The sequence below is a fragment of the Mustelus asterias genome, chromosome 4 (genome assembly GCF_964213995.1).
Source record: "Mustelus asterias chromosome 4, sMusAst1.hap1.1, whole genome shotgun sequence".
In the NCBI taxonomy this organism is placed as follows: Eukaryota; Metazoa; Chordata; class Chondrichthyes; order Carcharhiniformes; family Triakidae; genus Mustelus; species Mustelus asterias.
This window is the reverse complement of record NC_135804.1, coordinates 137,661,534-137,678,452: the sequence shown is the minus strand read 5'-3', so window position 1 is coordinate 137,678,452 and position 16,919 is coordinate 137,661,534. Positions and strand designations below refer to the sequence as shown.

The 16,919-nt window shown below is 46.8% G+C and overlaps 1 protein-coding gene across 3 annotated transcripts in view; it reads right to left on the bottom strand.

Annotated features, from left to right (window-relative positions):
• LOC144493006 (mitogen-activated protein kinase kinase kinase kinase 4) overlaps window positions 1-16,919 on the bottom strand; it is a 307,127-nt gene that overhangs the window by 30,249 nt on the left and 259,959 nt on the right. For all 3 annotated transcript variants that reach the window (XM_078211781.1, XM_078211782.1, XM_078211783.1), the window contains 2 exons: window positions 13,638-13,787; window positions 2,659-2,818 (listed from right to left, as the gene is read on the bottom strand). In XM_078211781.1, the coding sequence (XP_078067907.1) occupies window positions 2,659-2,818; window positions 13,638-13,787 (310 nt within the window). The remainder of the gene's footprint in view (window positions 1-2,658; window positions 2,819-13,637; window positions 13,788-16,919) is intronic.

Sequence of the window (16,919 nt, the reverse complement as noted above, 5' to 3'; positions counted from 1 at the left end):
GCAGCCAGCATACTAAAGGACCCCATGCATCCCGGACATACTCTCTTCCACCTTCTTCCGTCGGGAAAAAGATACAAAAGTCAGAAAACATGTACCAGCCAACGGAAGAACAACTTCTTCCCTGCTGCCATCTGACTTTTGACTGGACCTACCTTATATTAAGCTGTTCTTACTCTTCATCCTATGTGTAACGGCAACACTATATTCTACACCGTCTCCTTTCCTGCTGCCCTATGTGCTCTATGACAGTATGTTTTGTCTGTATAGTGCGCAAGATACAATACTTTTCACTGTATCCCAATACATGTACAATAATAAATCAAATCAAATCAAATCAACGATCCCATGGAACTATTCAAAGGAGAACATAGGAGTTCTCCTGGCCAATATTTATCCCTCTACCAACATCATTACAAAATGCTATTGTTAAGAAAGCTCACCAATGCCTCTACTTTCTCAGGAGGCTAAGGATATTTGGCATGTCTGCTCTGACCCTCACCAACTTTTACAGATGCACCATAGAAAGCATTCTTTCTGGTTGTGTCACAGCTTGGTATGGCTCCTGCTCTGCCCAATACCACAAGAAACTAGAAAGGGTCGTGAATGAAGCCCAGTCCATCACGCAAACCAGCCTCCCTTCCACCGACTCTGTTTACACTTCCCGCTGCCTCGGAAAAGCAGCCAGCATAATCAAGGACCCTACACATCCCAGACATACTCTCTTCCACCTTCTTCTGTCGGGAAAAGGATACAGAAGTCTGAGATCACGTACCAACCGACTCAAGAACTGCTTCTTCCCTGCTGCCATCAGACTTTTGAATGGACCTACCTCGCATTAAGTTGATCTTTCTCTACACCCTAGCTATGACTGTAACACTACATTCTGCACTTTCTCCTTTCCTTCTCTATATACAGTTTGCTTTGTCCGTATGGTGCGCAAGAAACAATACTTTTCACTGTATGTTAATACATGTGACAATAATAAAGCAAATCAAAAACAGATTATCTGTTCATTTTCACATTGCTGTTGCAGAGAGTTCGTTGTGTGTAAACTCGTTGCTGCATTTCCCACATCATCGCAGCGGCTACGCTTTCGAAAATATTTCATTGATGGAAAGGTGCTTTGGCATTTCCTGAATTTTTGATGGGCGTGATGTGATGTAAGTGCAATTCTTTCTTTCCAGTACCCAGGCTGACAACTGCTTTTGTGGTCACTGGATGAGCAAGTCTGGAGCAAGAGTCTTAAATCTCTCCAAGTGGGCTCATTTTCCTTTGCAGCATTCAGTTCCAGTACAAAAGGGGGAAAATAAATGAGGCTATCTTGTGAAACGACAATAAATCAGAAAACACTGGAAAACGCACAGCAGGTCAGCCAGCATCCGTACAGAGTCAAATAGGATCATTTAAACAAGGTGGGATTGGGTCGAGTAGGAAGTCAAAACTTTAAAAAATTTCCAATCTGACCCCAGCCTGTCTCGAACCTACCCAATTCCATGAGGAGAAGACCTTTAATAGAGTCGTAGAATCCCTGCTGTGCAGAAGGAGGCAATTGAGCCCGCGCTGACAACAATCCCACCCAGGCCCTATCTCCGTATCCCCCTGCTAACCCCCCCTGACACTAAGGGGCAATTTAGCATGGCCAATCAACCTAACCTGCACATCTTTGGACTGTGGGAGGAAACCGGAGCACCCGGAGGAAACCCACGCAGACACGGGGAGAACGTGTGGACTCTGCACAGACAGTGAGGCCGAGGCCAGAATTGAACCCGGCTCTCTGGCGCTGTGAGGCAGCAGTGCTAACCACTGTGCCACCGTGCCGGCCCTTTACAGCGGTGCGTGTGTGTCAGAAGGAGCAGGAGTTTCCTCTCGGCTCGACAAGCTCACCTGCTCCCAGCTCCACGCTCGACGATCTCTCACCGCTCCCAAACTCCCACCCTCATCCCCACCACAATCTCTGTCTGCTTTGTCCACTTGCTCTTGTGCTGAAGAATTTCCAAATTGCCAGCCTGACAACCGGGAGGGAAAGCTGCACCGGCTCTTTCTTTGGAAAGACATCCCGCAGTTAAAAACTGCAGACCGCCTGCGCCACCCCCTGTTTCCAAGTTCCACGGCTTTTCCCCAGCCAGGGTTCCCTCTGTTCCTCTCTGCACAGGGACCTCGGGACTTGCTGAGTCTTTCCAGCATTTTCTGCTTTATTCTGGATTTACAGCATCCACAATATATTGCTTGTTCCTTCTTTAAAAGGGGGAGGGGTTTGATTTGAAACCTTAAAAGTAACATTCGGAGGGGAGTACCACGGCTCTGTGTTAAACAATTACACAGCGCATGGATTTGTGAATTATTTATCAGGTGAGAAGTTTCCCTCGGGAGAAAGCTGGTGAGTGAGAGATGACAGCCATCCACAAACATTTCTAAATATTCAAAGGCATGCGGGAGTTGAAATAAAAAGCACTGATCTGTGTAAGGGGGATGGTGGAGAGAAGCTAACCTGTGGATAGATACAAGGCGAGGTATTCGGTAAGTATGCAGCCGAATTCCCCTCGTACAAATCAGCAAGTGACTTTTTGAGACAGAAACAGATGTGGGGGGAAGAAAGCAGGATTGACACTGAGAAACAAAGCGCTTTTCTGTCACCAGAGCTGGAAAGTGTGCACGTACCAATCGAAGTGGGCATCTCCCCCCACTGCACGACCATCTCCTTGGTGATCCGACCGTAGGTGTTTATGTAGACCCCTTCATCCTCGTAGCAAACCAACAGCTCCATCCCATTAGTGTTTGGAAGGATAATAATTGCATGCGGATGAATGCTGCCCTGAATCTGAATGAAGGTTCACGTGAAAAACATTACTATTTAGTCAGGGGAGAAAAAAAAAATCACTCCACATGCAAATACACTCATGCTAGAAAAACATTGGTCACACAGGAAAGCACCACAACATATTAGGCATCAGAATTCGCAAGTGTTACAACAACGAAGCCTCAGATTAGTCTCTTTTGTTAAAAAAGCAAAGTCTCATCTGCAGCAAACAGACCCAATTTCTCATTTTTCTACTTGCCAGGCTGCAGGTGTTTGAGTTGAAGCCAGAAGCCCATTCTTCAGCCACTACTATCCTGAGCATCAGAACAGGCATCCACAGTCGGAGGGCAATTCTCATCCGCTGCCTTGTTATTCTCATGAGGGTGAGTGTGATGAAGGCAGGAGAGTGCTTGAATTTCAATCGCTGCGCCTTCAGACAAAACTGGAACACTTGACAGCGAGCCAGCTTAATAAAGGCTTGCTCTCCATCAGGTGATTCCCAAAACAAGATACCCTATCGCCAGAGCAGGCCCCACAAGCTGCATACTGTGTAACATCAGAGGGAGGAGGTGGGGTGGGGGGGGGTGCTTTATTTTTAGAGCCTCATAAAGCAGTCAGATTGTAAAGCTGGCACTCTGGTAATAAGGAGGACAGATCAACTAATCAATCTGCCTCAACCTCTCGAGCTGCACAATCTGTGCCAGGGAAAGTTAACTGTTTCATTCAGTCTGTGCTGTGTAGGACCATCGGAAGAATAAAGCTGGCTGACTCCATCTGGCAAAATCACTGCTCTCACCAGGTGCGATGGTAAACTCGTATTTATCATTCTTTCTGGAGAATCCCTACGATGTGCAGCGAGTGGGTGGCACAGTGGTTAGCACTACTGCCTCACGGCGCCAGGACTTGGGTTCGATTCCCGGCTTGGGGTCATTGTCTGCGCGGAGTCTGCGCGTTCTCCCCGTGTCTGCGTGGGTTTCCTCCGGGTGCTCCGGTTTCCTCCCACAGTCCGAAAGACGTGCTGGTTAGTGTGCATTGGCCGTGCTAAATTCTTCCTCAGTGTACCCGAACAGGCGCCGGAGTGTGGCGACTCGGGGATTTTCACAGTCACTTCATTGCAGTGTTAATGTAAGCCTTCTTGTGACACTAATAAATAAAATAGTGGGACAGAATCTGAAAATTCGACCTCAATCATTCTAAAGTCAGGAGGCACTTTGGTCACAAGAAGGTTAGTCAGAAATGTTGAACTCTCTTTCCCCAATGACCTGTGGATGCTGGGTCAATCGGAGCTGTTTTATTTAGAAAAGAGAACAACAGAAGTTTTTGCATTTATAGAACCATAGAACCATAGAAAATTACAGCTCAGAAACAGGCCTTTTGGCCCTTCTTGTCTGTGCCGAACCATTTTATGCCTAGTCCCACTGACCTGCACTTGGACCATATCCCTCCACACCCCTCTCATCCATGAACCCGTCCAAGTTTTTCTTAAATGTTAAAAGTGACCCCGCATTTACCACTTTATCCGACAGCTCATTCCACACTCCCACCACTCTCTGCGTGAAGAAGCCCCCCCTAATATTCCCTTTAAACTTTTCTCCTTTCACCCTTAACCCATGCCCTCTGGTTTTTTTCTCCCCTAGCCTCAGCGGAAAAAGCCTGCTTGCATTCACTCTATCTATACCCATCAAAATCTTATACACCTCTATCAAATCTCCCCTCAATCTTCTACGCTCCAGGGAATAAAGTCCCAACCTATTCAATCTCTCTCTGTAACTCAGCTTCTCAAGTCCCGGCAACATCCTTGTGAACCTTCTCTGCACTCTTTCAATCTTATTTACATCCTTCCTGTAACTAGGTGACCAAAACTGTACACAATTATATAGCACCTTTCACAAGCTCAGGGCAACACAATGTGTCTTACAGACCATGGCGCCACTGTTGTAGTCTAGGAAACACAACAGCCAATTTGAGCACAGTAAGATCCCACCAATAGTAATGTGATAATGACAAGATAACAGCCTGAATTCTCCGGCTGTCCACGCCACGGGATTCTCCGGTCCTGCCGACAGTGCACCCCCACCCATGGGTTTCCCACCAGCATGGGGTGACATCAATGGGAATTCTCATTGACAGCAGTGGGATTGGAGAATCCCGCTGCTAGCAAACAACGCGCCATCTCCCACCGGCGGGAAACACACGGCTGGGAAGCTGGAGGATCTCACCCAACATGTTGCAGTGGCATTAGTTGTTGGCAGAACTTCCTGGCTTAGTGGTGCCACGGGACTTTTTATCTTGAGGAGGGAAGACGGGGCCTCGCTTTGACATCTCATCGGAAGACAGTATCTCCAGCAGCACAACACCCCCTCAGTACTCCATCAGAGTGACCGTCTGGAATACGTGCTCAAGTCCCTGGGGAATGGTACTTAAACCCACAACTGTCTGACTAACAGTGACAGCGCAATGAGCCGATGCTGACAGAGTTATAGATATCGGAGAATATGAAGCACAGGTGGGTGAATGGCTTTGAAGAGGAGATCAGCAATCACTTTACTGAATGTCAGGAGTGGCTCGAAGCATTTAAAGGCCCACTCATGCTCCTGTCAGAGGTACAACGCCTGGATAATTGAGAGTTATCAATGAGTGTTGATCTCAGAATAAATTAATTCCCCATGAATAGCCTGCCATTCAACCTTAGTGTGGGGAATATCGACTTCCTGCAGGAAAGCAGCAACACTTATTTAAATGCAACATTAAATACAGCCAAATACAGCTATACGGTGACACAATGGTTAGCACTGCTGCCTCACAGCGCCAGGGACCCGGGTTCAATTCCGGCCTCGGGTCACTGTCTGTGCAGAGTCTGCACATTCTCCCCGTGTTTGCGTGGGTGCTCCGGTTTCCTCCCACAGTCCAAAGATGTGCAGGTTAGGTGGATTGGCCACACTAAATTGCCCCTCAATGTCAGGGGGACTAGCAGGCTAAATAAGTGGAGTTATGGGAATAGGGCCTGGGTGGGATTGTGGTCGGTACAGATTTGATGGGCCAAATGGCTTCCTTCTGCACTGTAGGATTCTAAAGCTCTGGAGCTACCTCCTTACACTTCTCGGCCTCACTTCCTCCTTTAAGACACTTCTTAAAACTACATTTTACCCATCGGGAATATCTCCTTATGTGGCAATGGCACCAAGTTATGTCTCCTAGCCTTCCGGTGAATAGCCTTGGCCCATTTTACTACATTACAGTTGCTATATAATGGCAAGTTGTTGTTGTTGTCTATCCTTTTTAATTCAAAGTTGCTGAATTCAAGCTGTATGATACAATTTGTCAGCTTTATACACAACACCACGAAAAAACCGATTTTGAAAAATGTTGTTTTAAAGTTTATTTCTTAGTGACACAAGTAGGCTTACATTAACTCTGCAATGAAGTTACTGTGAAAATCCCCTCACCGCCACACTCCGGTGCCTGCTCGGGTACACTGAGGGAGAATTTAGCACGGTCAATGCACCTAACCAGCACATCTTTCGGACTGTGAGAGGGAACCAGAGCACCCGGAGGAAACCCACGCAGACACGGGGAGAACGTGCAGACTCCGCACAGACAGTGACCCAAGCCGGGAATTGAACCCAGGTCCCTGACGCTGTGAGGCAGCAGTGCTAACCACTGTGCCTCTGTCTTACATCTGCAGTCAGAAGTTAGGAATGACTATTAGAGACATTTGTGGATAAAAGCGTAGTTCACGAAATGCCCGACCGTTCATTTTAGAACAGGAGAAATCTTCTGTTATAATAGTGGACAATAATGTCTTTTAAATACATTAAACTTTCTTTGACTTCAGAGTTTTATCTTTAGAAGATTCAAATGGGCGGGGGGAGGGGAGTGTGTGGCGGACCATGTAAAGGTCCGTTCTTAGGCGGGATTTTCCAGTTTCGGGGCGAGGGGAGCTGGAAAACCCCACTTGTTAACCCTGTTTTTATCTCTCCACAGATGCTGCCAGACCTGCTGCGTTTATCCAGCATTTTCTATTTTTTTTTCATTGACGAATGCAAACCATGACTTTATCCTTGACTCTAAAGGCCTTTTAAAACAGCTGAATGCACTCTGTCAATTTTGCACTGGATAGATTAGCTACGAGAAAAAATGATGGATTGGGAGGTAAAACATATGAAATTAATAGAAACTCTACAGTGCGGAAGGAGGCCTTTTGGCCCATTGAGTCTGCACCGACTCACCAAAAGTGCATCCCACCTATCCCGGGAATCCCGCACATTGGCTAAGTCACCTAACCTGCCTGTTTTTGGACCGTGGAAGGAGTCTGGAGCACCCGGTTCTCCCATGCAGACACGGGGAGAACATGCAAATTCCACACAGTCACCCAAGGCCGGAATTGAACCTGGTCCTTGGTGCTGTGAGTCAGTAGTGCTAACCGCTGTGCCACCATGCTGCTCCATTGTGGGGAATGGGTGAGTCAGTGAGAGAGTTTGGGGAAAATGGAATAGTGATGATATGTGAGCGGGGGTTGCACATTAAGCATGGAGATTCGAAATACACAGCTTTGGTTACCACATGCCGTTTGTGAGCTGAGCAATGATGTGTTAACAAAAGTTAATTGCAGGGCAGGTGCGGGAGTGAGTCAAATTCTCACCTCCCACAGTGCTCAGTGACAGACAGGGACAAACCCTTAATAAATTCAGTCAAGCATCCTTTGTGTACATTGCAAAACATTAACAGAATTTGGTAAAAGGAAGTACAGTTACTTGCCTTCAGTCGTCAATATTGATTGTTATTGAGCACTGGAGATACCAAAAGTTTCCATTTTTCGTTGGTAATTAAATAAACCAAAGCTTAACACATCAGGTGACATTCCTCTGCCACTCATTCAATGAGTCAACCTGCTTCAGATAAAGTAATGGGCAGAGAAATCTCACATGGCTGGGTAAGCATTGGTTTATGATTATTATCAGTAATCAGTTCCAGTCTTGCCAGCACATTAAAGAATCCCCACAATACAGAAGGAGGCCTTTTGGGCCATTGTACCGACTACAATCCAACCCAGGCCCTATTCCCATAACCCTCATTTACCCTGCTAATCCCACTGGCATTAGGGTCAATTTAGCATGGCCAATCAAACTAACCCACACATCTTTGGACTAGTTGATTATACAAGTTGTTTTTAAGCTTACAGCAAGACTCACTGTTGAAGTTTATTTATTATTTATTAATGTCACAAGTAGGCTGACGTTAACACTGCAATGAAGTTACACTCTGGCGCCTGTTCGGGCACACTGAGGAAGAATTCAGCATGGTCAATGAACCTAACCAGCACGTCATTCAGACTGTGGGAGGAAACCCATGCAGATACCGGGAGAATGTGAAGACTCCACACAGACAGTGACCCAAGCCAGGAATTGAACCTGGGTCCCTGGCGCTGTGAGGCAGCGGTGCTAACCACTGTGCCACCGTGACGGCCCAATGTGGAACTGATCCTCAGAAATCTGATCTTCAATAAAGTAGCCAATGTCAGGCTAGACAGTGGCGGAGAAACTACAGATGGAGGGGAGAATTGCCAGCCAGGGTTTCAATGCAACCATTCATCATTAGGATATGAGTGTCACTGACAGTGCCGACATTTGGGGCGGCACGCTGGCACAGTGGTTAGCACTGCTGCCTCACAGCTCCAGGGACTGCCTGTGTGGAGTTTACACAGCTCCAATTCTGGCCTTGGGGGAACTGTCTGTGTGGAGTTTACACATTCTACCTGTGTCAGTGTGGGCTTCCTCCTGGTGCTCCGGTTTCCTCCCGCAGTCCAAAGATGTGCAGGTTAGGTGGATTGGCCATACTAAATTGCCCCTTAGTGTCAGGGGGACTAGCAGCATAAATACATGGGGTTAATGGGGTAGGGTCTTGGTGGGATTGTGGTCGGTGTAGACTCGATGGGCCGAATGGCCTCCTTCTGTACTGTAGAGATTCTATGGTTCATTGCTCAAGGGAGGTTTGATATAACTGAGTGACTGGCTGGGTTGATTCAGAGGTCAGTCAAAGGTCATCAACCACGTTAATGTGGGCACTGAAGGCACATATAGGTCAGACTAGGAACGACGGCCGGATAAAAGACATTGGTGAACCAGATTTTGCTGCAAAACAACAGCATCATGGGCACTGACTGATACTGGCATTTAATTTTGAGATATTCCAACACTGAATTCAAATTCCCAAAGTGCCGGGGTGAAATTTGAACCCGTGTTACTGTATGGCCACCCTCTGCCAGGCTTCTCTATACTGCTGGCTGTTATTTCCTCAATGGTGTTGCAAAGTGTGCCCGGAGGTGCACTGAATGAGGACATGAAGTTTCCCCATTGTCAAATATCTCTTTAATACACACTCTGCAATTTCACACATGGACCGGCACTTCAGCAAAGCAGCAAGTTCATGCATTTTGATCAAACTTCGATCCAAACTCAGAGGAAGAGGAAGACAATTAACAGAAATGTCCTTGATTGCACTGAGCACCTAACTGTGATGTAGGAAGCACATAACTCCCAGACGGTGCCTGAATACTGGTTAGCATAGAGCCTGCCTAGAAATGACTTTTATGAGGCCAAGCATTGATAAGAATAAATTAGTATATTGCCTTGAAAAACGTACAGCAGGAAAGGAGGCCACTCAGCCCTCTGCATGTGTGCTGACTCATTTGAGGCGCAGTTCCAGTTGGTCCCCTATGGCCTTGCAATTCTTTTTCCTCCTTCAGCTATTTGGGGTGCCGCAGTGGTTAGCACTGCTGCATCCCAGCTCCAGGGACCCGGGTTCGATTCTGGCCTTGGCTGACTGTGTGGAGTTTGCACATTCTCCCCGTGTCTATGTGGGTTTCCTCCGGGTGCTCCGGTTTCCCCCCACAGTCTGAAAGACATGCTGGTTAGGTGCATTGGCCATGCTAAATTCTCCCTCAATGTACACAAACAGGCGCCAGAGTGTGGCGACTAGGGGATTTTCACAGTAACTTCATTGCAGTGTTAATGTAAGTCTACTTGTGACACTAATAAATAAACTTTAAACTGTTCAGATAAATCTTTTCTGTATCCTCTCCAAAGCCTTCACATCCTTCCTGAAGTGTGATGCCCAGAATTGGACTCAGAGGCCAGAAATTTACCAGCCCGCCCGCTACGGGGATCGGAGCAGGTGAGGGGTGGAGCATGGGAAGATCGAGTGGGATTTTACAGTTTCGGGATGAGCGAGTCCATGAAATCCTGCCCAATACGCCAGTTTAGGGCAAATGGATGTCACAGAATCATAGGATTGTTATGGCGCAGAAGGAGGCCATTTGGTCCATCATGTCCGTGCCAGCTCTCCAATGAGCATCTTGACTTGACGCCATTCCCCTGTCTTTTCTTCGTACTCCTGCACATTGTTCCAATTCAAATAAATACCTAATAACCTCTCAGATGCCTCAATTGAAATTCCCTCCATCACACATCCAGACCTAAACCGTTTGCTGTGTGAGAAAGTTTTTTTCTCACATCACATTTGCTTCTTTTGCAAATTACTTCAAATTTGTGCCCTCTCGCTCTTGCTCCTTTTAAAAGCATGAATAGTTTCTCCCTGTCTACTCTGTCCAGCTCCCTCATGAACTTGAACATTTCTATCAAATTTCCTCTTAGCCTTCTTCTTTCCAAGGAGAACAGTCCCAACCTCTCCAATCTATACTCATAACTGAAGTTTCTCATCCCTGGAACCATTCCTGTAAACCTCTTCTGCACTCGCTCCAATGTTATCACATCCTTTCGATAGTGTGGTGCCCGGAACATATTTTATAAAGATATAGCATAATTTCCTGGCCTGTATGCATAAAGCCCATCCCCTATGCAATGTTAACTGCATTGTTAACCTATGCTGCTACCTTCAAAGATCTGCACACAAGCACCCTCAGGCTAAGTAGCAAGTGATAGCGAGAGCTAAATGATTCCACAACCTAGGGATCTGATCTAGGCTCTGTTGCCCTGCCACATCCAGTCTTGAATGGTGGTGGACAATTAAACTACTCACTGGAGGAGGAGGCTCCACAAATGTCCCCATCTTCAATGATGGAGGAGCTCAGCGATCAGCGCAAAAGATAAGGCAATGGCGATTTGCTACAATCTTCAGCCGGAAGTGCTGAATGCATGATCCATCTCGGTCTCCTCTGGAGGTCCCAAGTATCACAGATGTCAATTCACTCAAAATGAAATCAAGAAATGGCTGAAGGCTCTGGATACCACAAAGGCCATGGGCCTGGTGATATTCTACCAATAGTCCTGAAGACTTGTGCTCCAGAACTTACCACACCCCTAGCCAAGCTGTTCCAGCACAGCTATAACACTGGCAGCTACCCATATATATATTGTGTACATAAAAATCAGGACAAATCAATCTGGCCAATTACTGCCCCATCAATCTACTGTCCATCATCAGATAAGCAAAGGAAGGGGTCATCGACAACACTATCAAGCGACACTTACTCAGCAACAACCTGCTCACTGATGTTCAGTTTGAGCTCTGCTAGGGCCACTCAGCTCCTGACCTCATTACAGCCTTGGTCCAAACATAGACAAAACAGCTGAACTCAAGGGGTGAGGTGACAGTGACTGTCATTGACATTAAGGCTGCATTTGACCAAGTGTGGAGATGCCGGCGTTGGACTAGGGTGAACACAGTAAGGAGTTTAACAACACCAGGTTAAAGTCCAACAGGTTTATTTGGTAGCAAAAGCCACACAAGCTTTCGGAAACCCAAGCCCCTTCTTCAGGTGACTCACTTGAAGAAGGGGCTCCGAAAGCTTGTGTGGCTTTTGCTACCAAAGAAACCTGTTGGACTTTAACCTGGTGTTGTTAAACTTCTTACTGTGTTTGACCAAGTGTGGCATCAAGGAACCCGAGCAAAACTGTAGTCAATGAGAATCAGGGGGTGCCTCTCCACTGGTTGGATTCAGACCCAGCACAAAGGAAGATTGTTGTGGTGGTTGGAAGTCAATCATCCCAACTCCAGGACTTCACTTAAGAGTTCCTCAGGGTAATGTCCTAGGACCAATCAGTTTCAGCTGCTTCATCAATGACCTTCTTTCCATCATAAGGTCAGAAGTGGAGGTGTTCACTGATGATTGCACAATGATTGCACCATTTGTGACTCCTCAGGTGTTGATGATTCCATGACCCAATGCAAAAAGACCTGGACAATATCGAGGTTTGTGCTGACAAGTGGCAAGTAACATTAATGTCACACAATTGCTAGGCAATAACCATCTCCACCAAGAGAGAACCCAACCATTACCCCTTGATATTCAATGGCATTATAGAATCATGGAATCCCTAGAGTGCAGGAGGAGGCTATTCAACAACAAGCCTGCACCAACAACAATCCCACCCAGGCCCTATCCCCGTAACCCCATTTATTTTACCTTGCTAATCCCCTTGACACTGAGGGGCAATTTGCCATGGCCAATCAACCTAAACCGCACACCTTTGGATTGTGGGAGGAAACCGGAGCACCCAGAGGAAATCCATGCGGACACGGGGAGAACGTGTAAAATCCACAAAGACAGTCATCCGAGGCTGGAACTGAACCCAAGTCCCTGGCGGGATGAGGCAGCAGTGCTAACCACTGTGCCACCATGCTACCCCAATCGCTGAATCCCCCATTATCAACATCCTGGGTGGGGTGGGGCGAGCACTGCTGCCTCACAGCGCCAGGGACCTGGGTTCGAATCCCGATTTGGGTCACTGTCTGTGTGGAGTTTGCACGTTCTCCCCCTCTCTGCTCTGGTTTCCTCCCATAGCCTGAAAGACATGCTGGTTAGGTGCATTGACCTGAACAGGAGTGTGGCGAATTTCACAGTAACTTCATTGCAGTGTTAATGTCAGCCTTACTTGTGATTAATAAATAAACTTTACTTTTATTTTACAGAAACTAGGACGAGTCTTCTAAATACTGTGGCCACAAGAGCAGGTCAGGGGTGAGGAATCCTGCAGTGAGTAACTCATTTCCTGACTCCCCAAACCTGTTCATTATCGACAAGGCACAAGTCAGGAGTGCGATGGAATACTCTTCACTTCCCTGGATGGGTGCAGCTCCAACAACGTGCAAGAAGCTTGACACCATCCAAGACAAAGCAGCCCGCTTGAATGGCACCCCATCCACAAACATTCACTCCCTCCACCACCGACGAACATTGGCAGCCACGTATACCACCTACACGATGCACTGCACCAAGACTCCTTAGACAGCACCTTCCAAACACATGACCACCTAGAAGGACAAAGCAGCAGATACATGAGAACATCACTGCCTGGAGGTTTCCCTCCAGGTCACCCACCATCCTAATTTGGAAATATATCGCCGTTCCTTCAATGTCGCTGGGTCAAAATCCTGGAACAACTTCCTCACATCACTGTGGATGTCCTTACCCACATGGACTAGAAGGCAGTTCACCAGCACCTTCTCTAGAGCAATTAGAAGTGTGCAATCAATGCTGGCCTAGCCTGCGAAGCTCACATCCCTTGAATGAATAAAAAAGCATCTCTCTTCTGGCACCACCTTTACAGTTGGACCACTTAGCAATATCAATCCTCATTCTTCCCACCAAAACATGTGCAGAATACACATTTAAATGATTATGTGTGATGTGCTCCCGCTGTCCCTGTGGAATTCTCCAAGGAGCTGACCGACTTTATGAACAGGGGCCTGCAATGTAGATTGGGCACATGAGGCAGAGACCTCTTGCCTCTGATGGGATTGCCCTGCTGTGTCAGCACTGACAATCTTCAATCAAGCTCCTTGGCTGGCTTGGGACCAGTAACAGGTGAGAAGCACTTACGTGAGTCGGCAAGTAGATGTCGTAAACTGTTCCCGAGTCCACATCAATGGCATGAAAACCCGAAGTGGATCCATAGATTGCCTTTAACCTCTGACCTTCCTCAACTGTGAGGTCCACTGACAGCGGCTTATGCGAGAGAGACGTAAAAGACTGCAAAGGAATATATAGTCAAAGGATGTTTAGTGTCCCTATACTTCGTTGCTTCTGCAGTTCAACAATCAAAATATCCAGAAAACTAACAAACTTTTACTTTTTCTTTAAAATTAATTTGTCGGGATACAGGGCGTCACTGGCTGGGCCAGCACTTACTGCCCGTCCCTATCTGCCCTCCAATTCCGGCCATTCACCCTGGTAGGATTCTCTGGTCCCGCTGCAGTGAACGGAGGTTTGGCTGAGTGCCAAATTCCCCGTCCGCTCTGGCGACAACAGCAGGGCGTGGACAACCGGAAAAGTCCAGCCCACCCCTGAGAATCGAAGATAACATCAACACGCATTACATATTCGCAGTCAGCTCTCTACCTCGCTTTCCTCCTTCATAACTTATTGCTGATCAAACATTTAGCCACCTGTCCTAACATCTCCTTACATAGCTCAGTGTCATATTTTATAATGCACATTGGGACCTTATGTCCCAGTAAGGTGCTATTTAAATGTAAGTTAATTTGATTTGATTTATTATTGTCACATGTATTGGTATGCAGTGAAAAGTATTGTTTCGTGCGCGCTATACAGACAAAGCATACCATTCATAGAGTACATAGGGGAGAAGGAAAGGAGAAAGTGCAGAATGTGGTGTTACAGTCATAGCTAGGGTGTAGAGAAAGATCAACTTAATATAAGATAGGTCCATTCAAAAGTCTGATGGCAGCAGGGAAGAAGCTGTTCTTGAGTCGGTTCAGACTTTTGTATTTTTTCCCAATGGAAGAAGGTGGAAGAGAGAATGTTCTGGGTACATGGGGTCCTTGATTCTGCTGGCTGCTTTCCCGAGGCAGCGGGAAGTGTAGAGAGAGTCAGTGGATGGGAGCCTGGTTTGCGTGATGTTCATCGTAATTTCTTGCGGTCTTAGGCAGAGCAGGAGCCATACCAAGCTGTGATACATCCGGAAAGGATGCTTTCTATGGTGCATCTGTAAAAATTGATGAGAGCCGTAGCGGACAAGTTGTTTTTGTATGACAGTCTCATTCCTTATGGTCTCCAGTCTAAATTTAAAAGCTTCCATTTCACCCCAGATTCTGTTTCTCCCTAATAAACCAGGCTGCTGCAAATTCGGCCCAGGCTAACTGTTGATGAGGATAAGATGGTAAAAGGTGTTGCCAACTGTGGTGCTGCAGATTCTGCCAGTCTCCGCCTTAACCAGTTGGGCTGGGGAGATCCCAGTTTCGGTTCTCCAGACTAGGCAGGGTTAACTGGTCTCAGCCTGCACGGCACACAGGAGACTGGAAAGCCCACACATCTTAGGGACGATATCGGTGCCTGTGTATAAATGTTGAAGGAAATCAGAATCGGGCTCTACAATACTCCCCATGATTGTAAAGCCTGCCGACGCTCACTTATAAATAAAGAGCACTCGACGCACTGCTGGAGAGGGCAGTTACCAGCTTGGCAGTCAACATGAGTCAGTAGGTTCAGGGGGAAAGGGCAGAGGAAAAACACAGCACTGGCAAAACGTAACACACTGTTGACTCGGATCACCTTCCTCAGCACAACCTTTGCCTTGAAATGACTGCCTGAGATATTACTGATCTAATGCTTAATGCATTTGTATGATTTCCCTTGGCTATTTTAATGGGGACATTAACCCAAATGCCTCATGTGGGACAACCTTATTTCCATAAGATAGAAAGAATACCCAATAAACAGCGCAGAGAAAATTTTTAAAAAATACAATCAATCTAATTGGGAAATAATCCTTTGATCTTTCGATTTATTTTTGCATCACCTCGTATCCCACCCCTGCCAAGATGTTTTTTCACTAAGTATAAGGAAAGAACTTGTTCAGGATATTCTGAAGCACATCACACCAATGAAATATTGCACAGCTATCATTATGCGACAAATACAGATGACCAGATCATCTGTGACTCAAATAATGACCAGATTGACTGTATTTTGGTTGAGGGGAAATGTCTGCCAGGATAGCAAAGGGATATAAGACCATAATATATGGAGCAGAATTAGGCCATTCGGCCCATTGAGTCTGCTTCACCTTTCGATCATAGCTGATAAGTTTCTCAATCCCATTCTCTCACCTTTTTCCCATAACATAGAACATAGAACATAGAAAGCCACAGCACAAACAGGCCCTTCGGCCCACAAGTTGCGCTGATCATATCCCTACCTCTAGGCCTATCTATAGCCCTCAATCCCATTAAATCCCATGTACTCATCCAGAAGTCTCTTAAAAGACCCCAACGAGTTTGCCTCCACCACCACCGACGTCAGCCGATTCCACTCACCCACCACCCTCTGAGTGAAAAACTTACCCCTGACATCTCCTCTGTACCTACCCCCCAGCACCTTAAACCTGCGTCCTCTCGTAGCAACCATTTCAGCCCTTGGAAATAGCCTCTGAGAGTCTACCCTATCCAGACCTCTCAACATCTTGTAAACCTCTATCAGGTCACCTCTCATCCTTCGTCTCTCCAGGGAGAAGAGACCAAGCTCCCTCAACCTATCCTCATAAGGCATGCCCCCCAATCCAGGCAACATCCTTGTAAATCTCCTCTGCACCCTTTCAATGGCTTCAACATCTTTCCTGTAATGAGGTGACCAGAACTGCGCGCAGTACTCCAAGTGGGGTCTAACCAGGGTCCTATAAAGCTGCAGCATTATCTCCCGACTCCTAAACTCAATCCCTCGATTAATGAAGGCCAGTACGCCTTCTTGACCGCATCCTCCACCTGCGAGGCCGATTTAAGAGTCCTATGGACCCGGACCCCAAGGTCCTTCTGATCCTCTACACTGCTAAGAATGGTACCCTTCATATTATACTGCTGCTTCATCCCATTGGATCTGCCAAAATGGATCACTACACACTTATCCGGGTTGAAGTCCATCTGCCACTTCTCCGCCCAGTCTTGCATTCTATCTATGTCTCGCTGCAACTTCTGACATCCCTCCAAACTATCCACAACACCACCTACCTTGGTGTCGTCAGCAAACTTACCAACCCATCCCTCCACTTCCTCATCCAGGTCATTTATGAAAATGACAAACAGCAAGGGTCCCAGAACAGATCCCTGGGGCACTCCACTGGTCACTGACCTCCATGCAGAGAAAGAC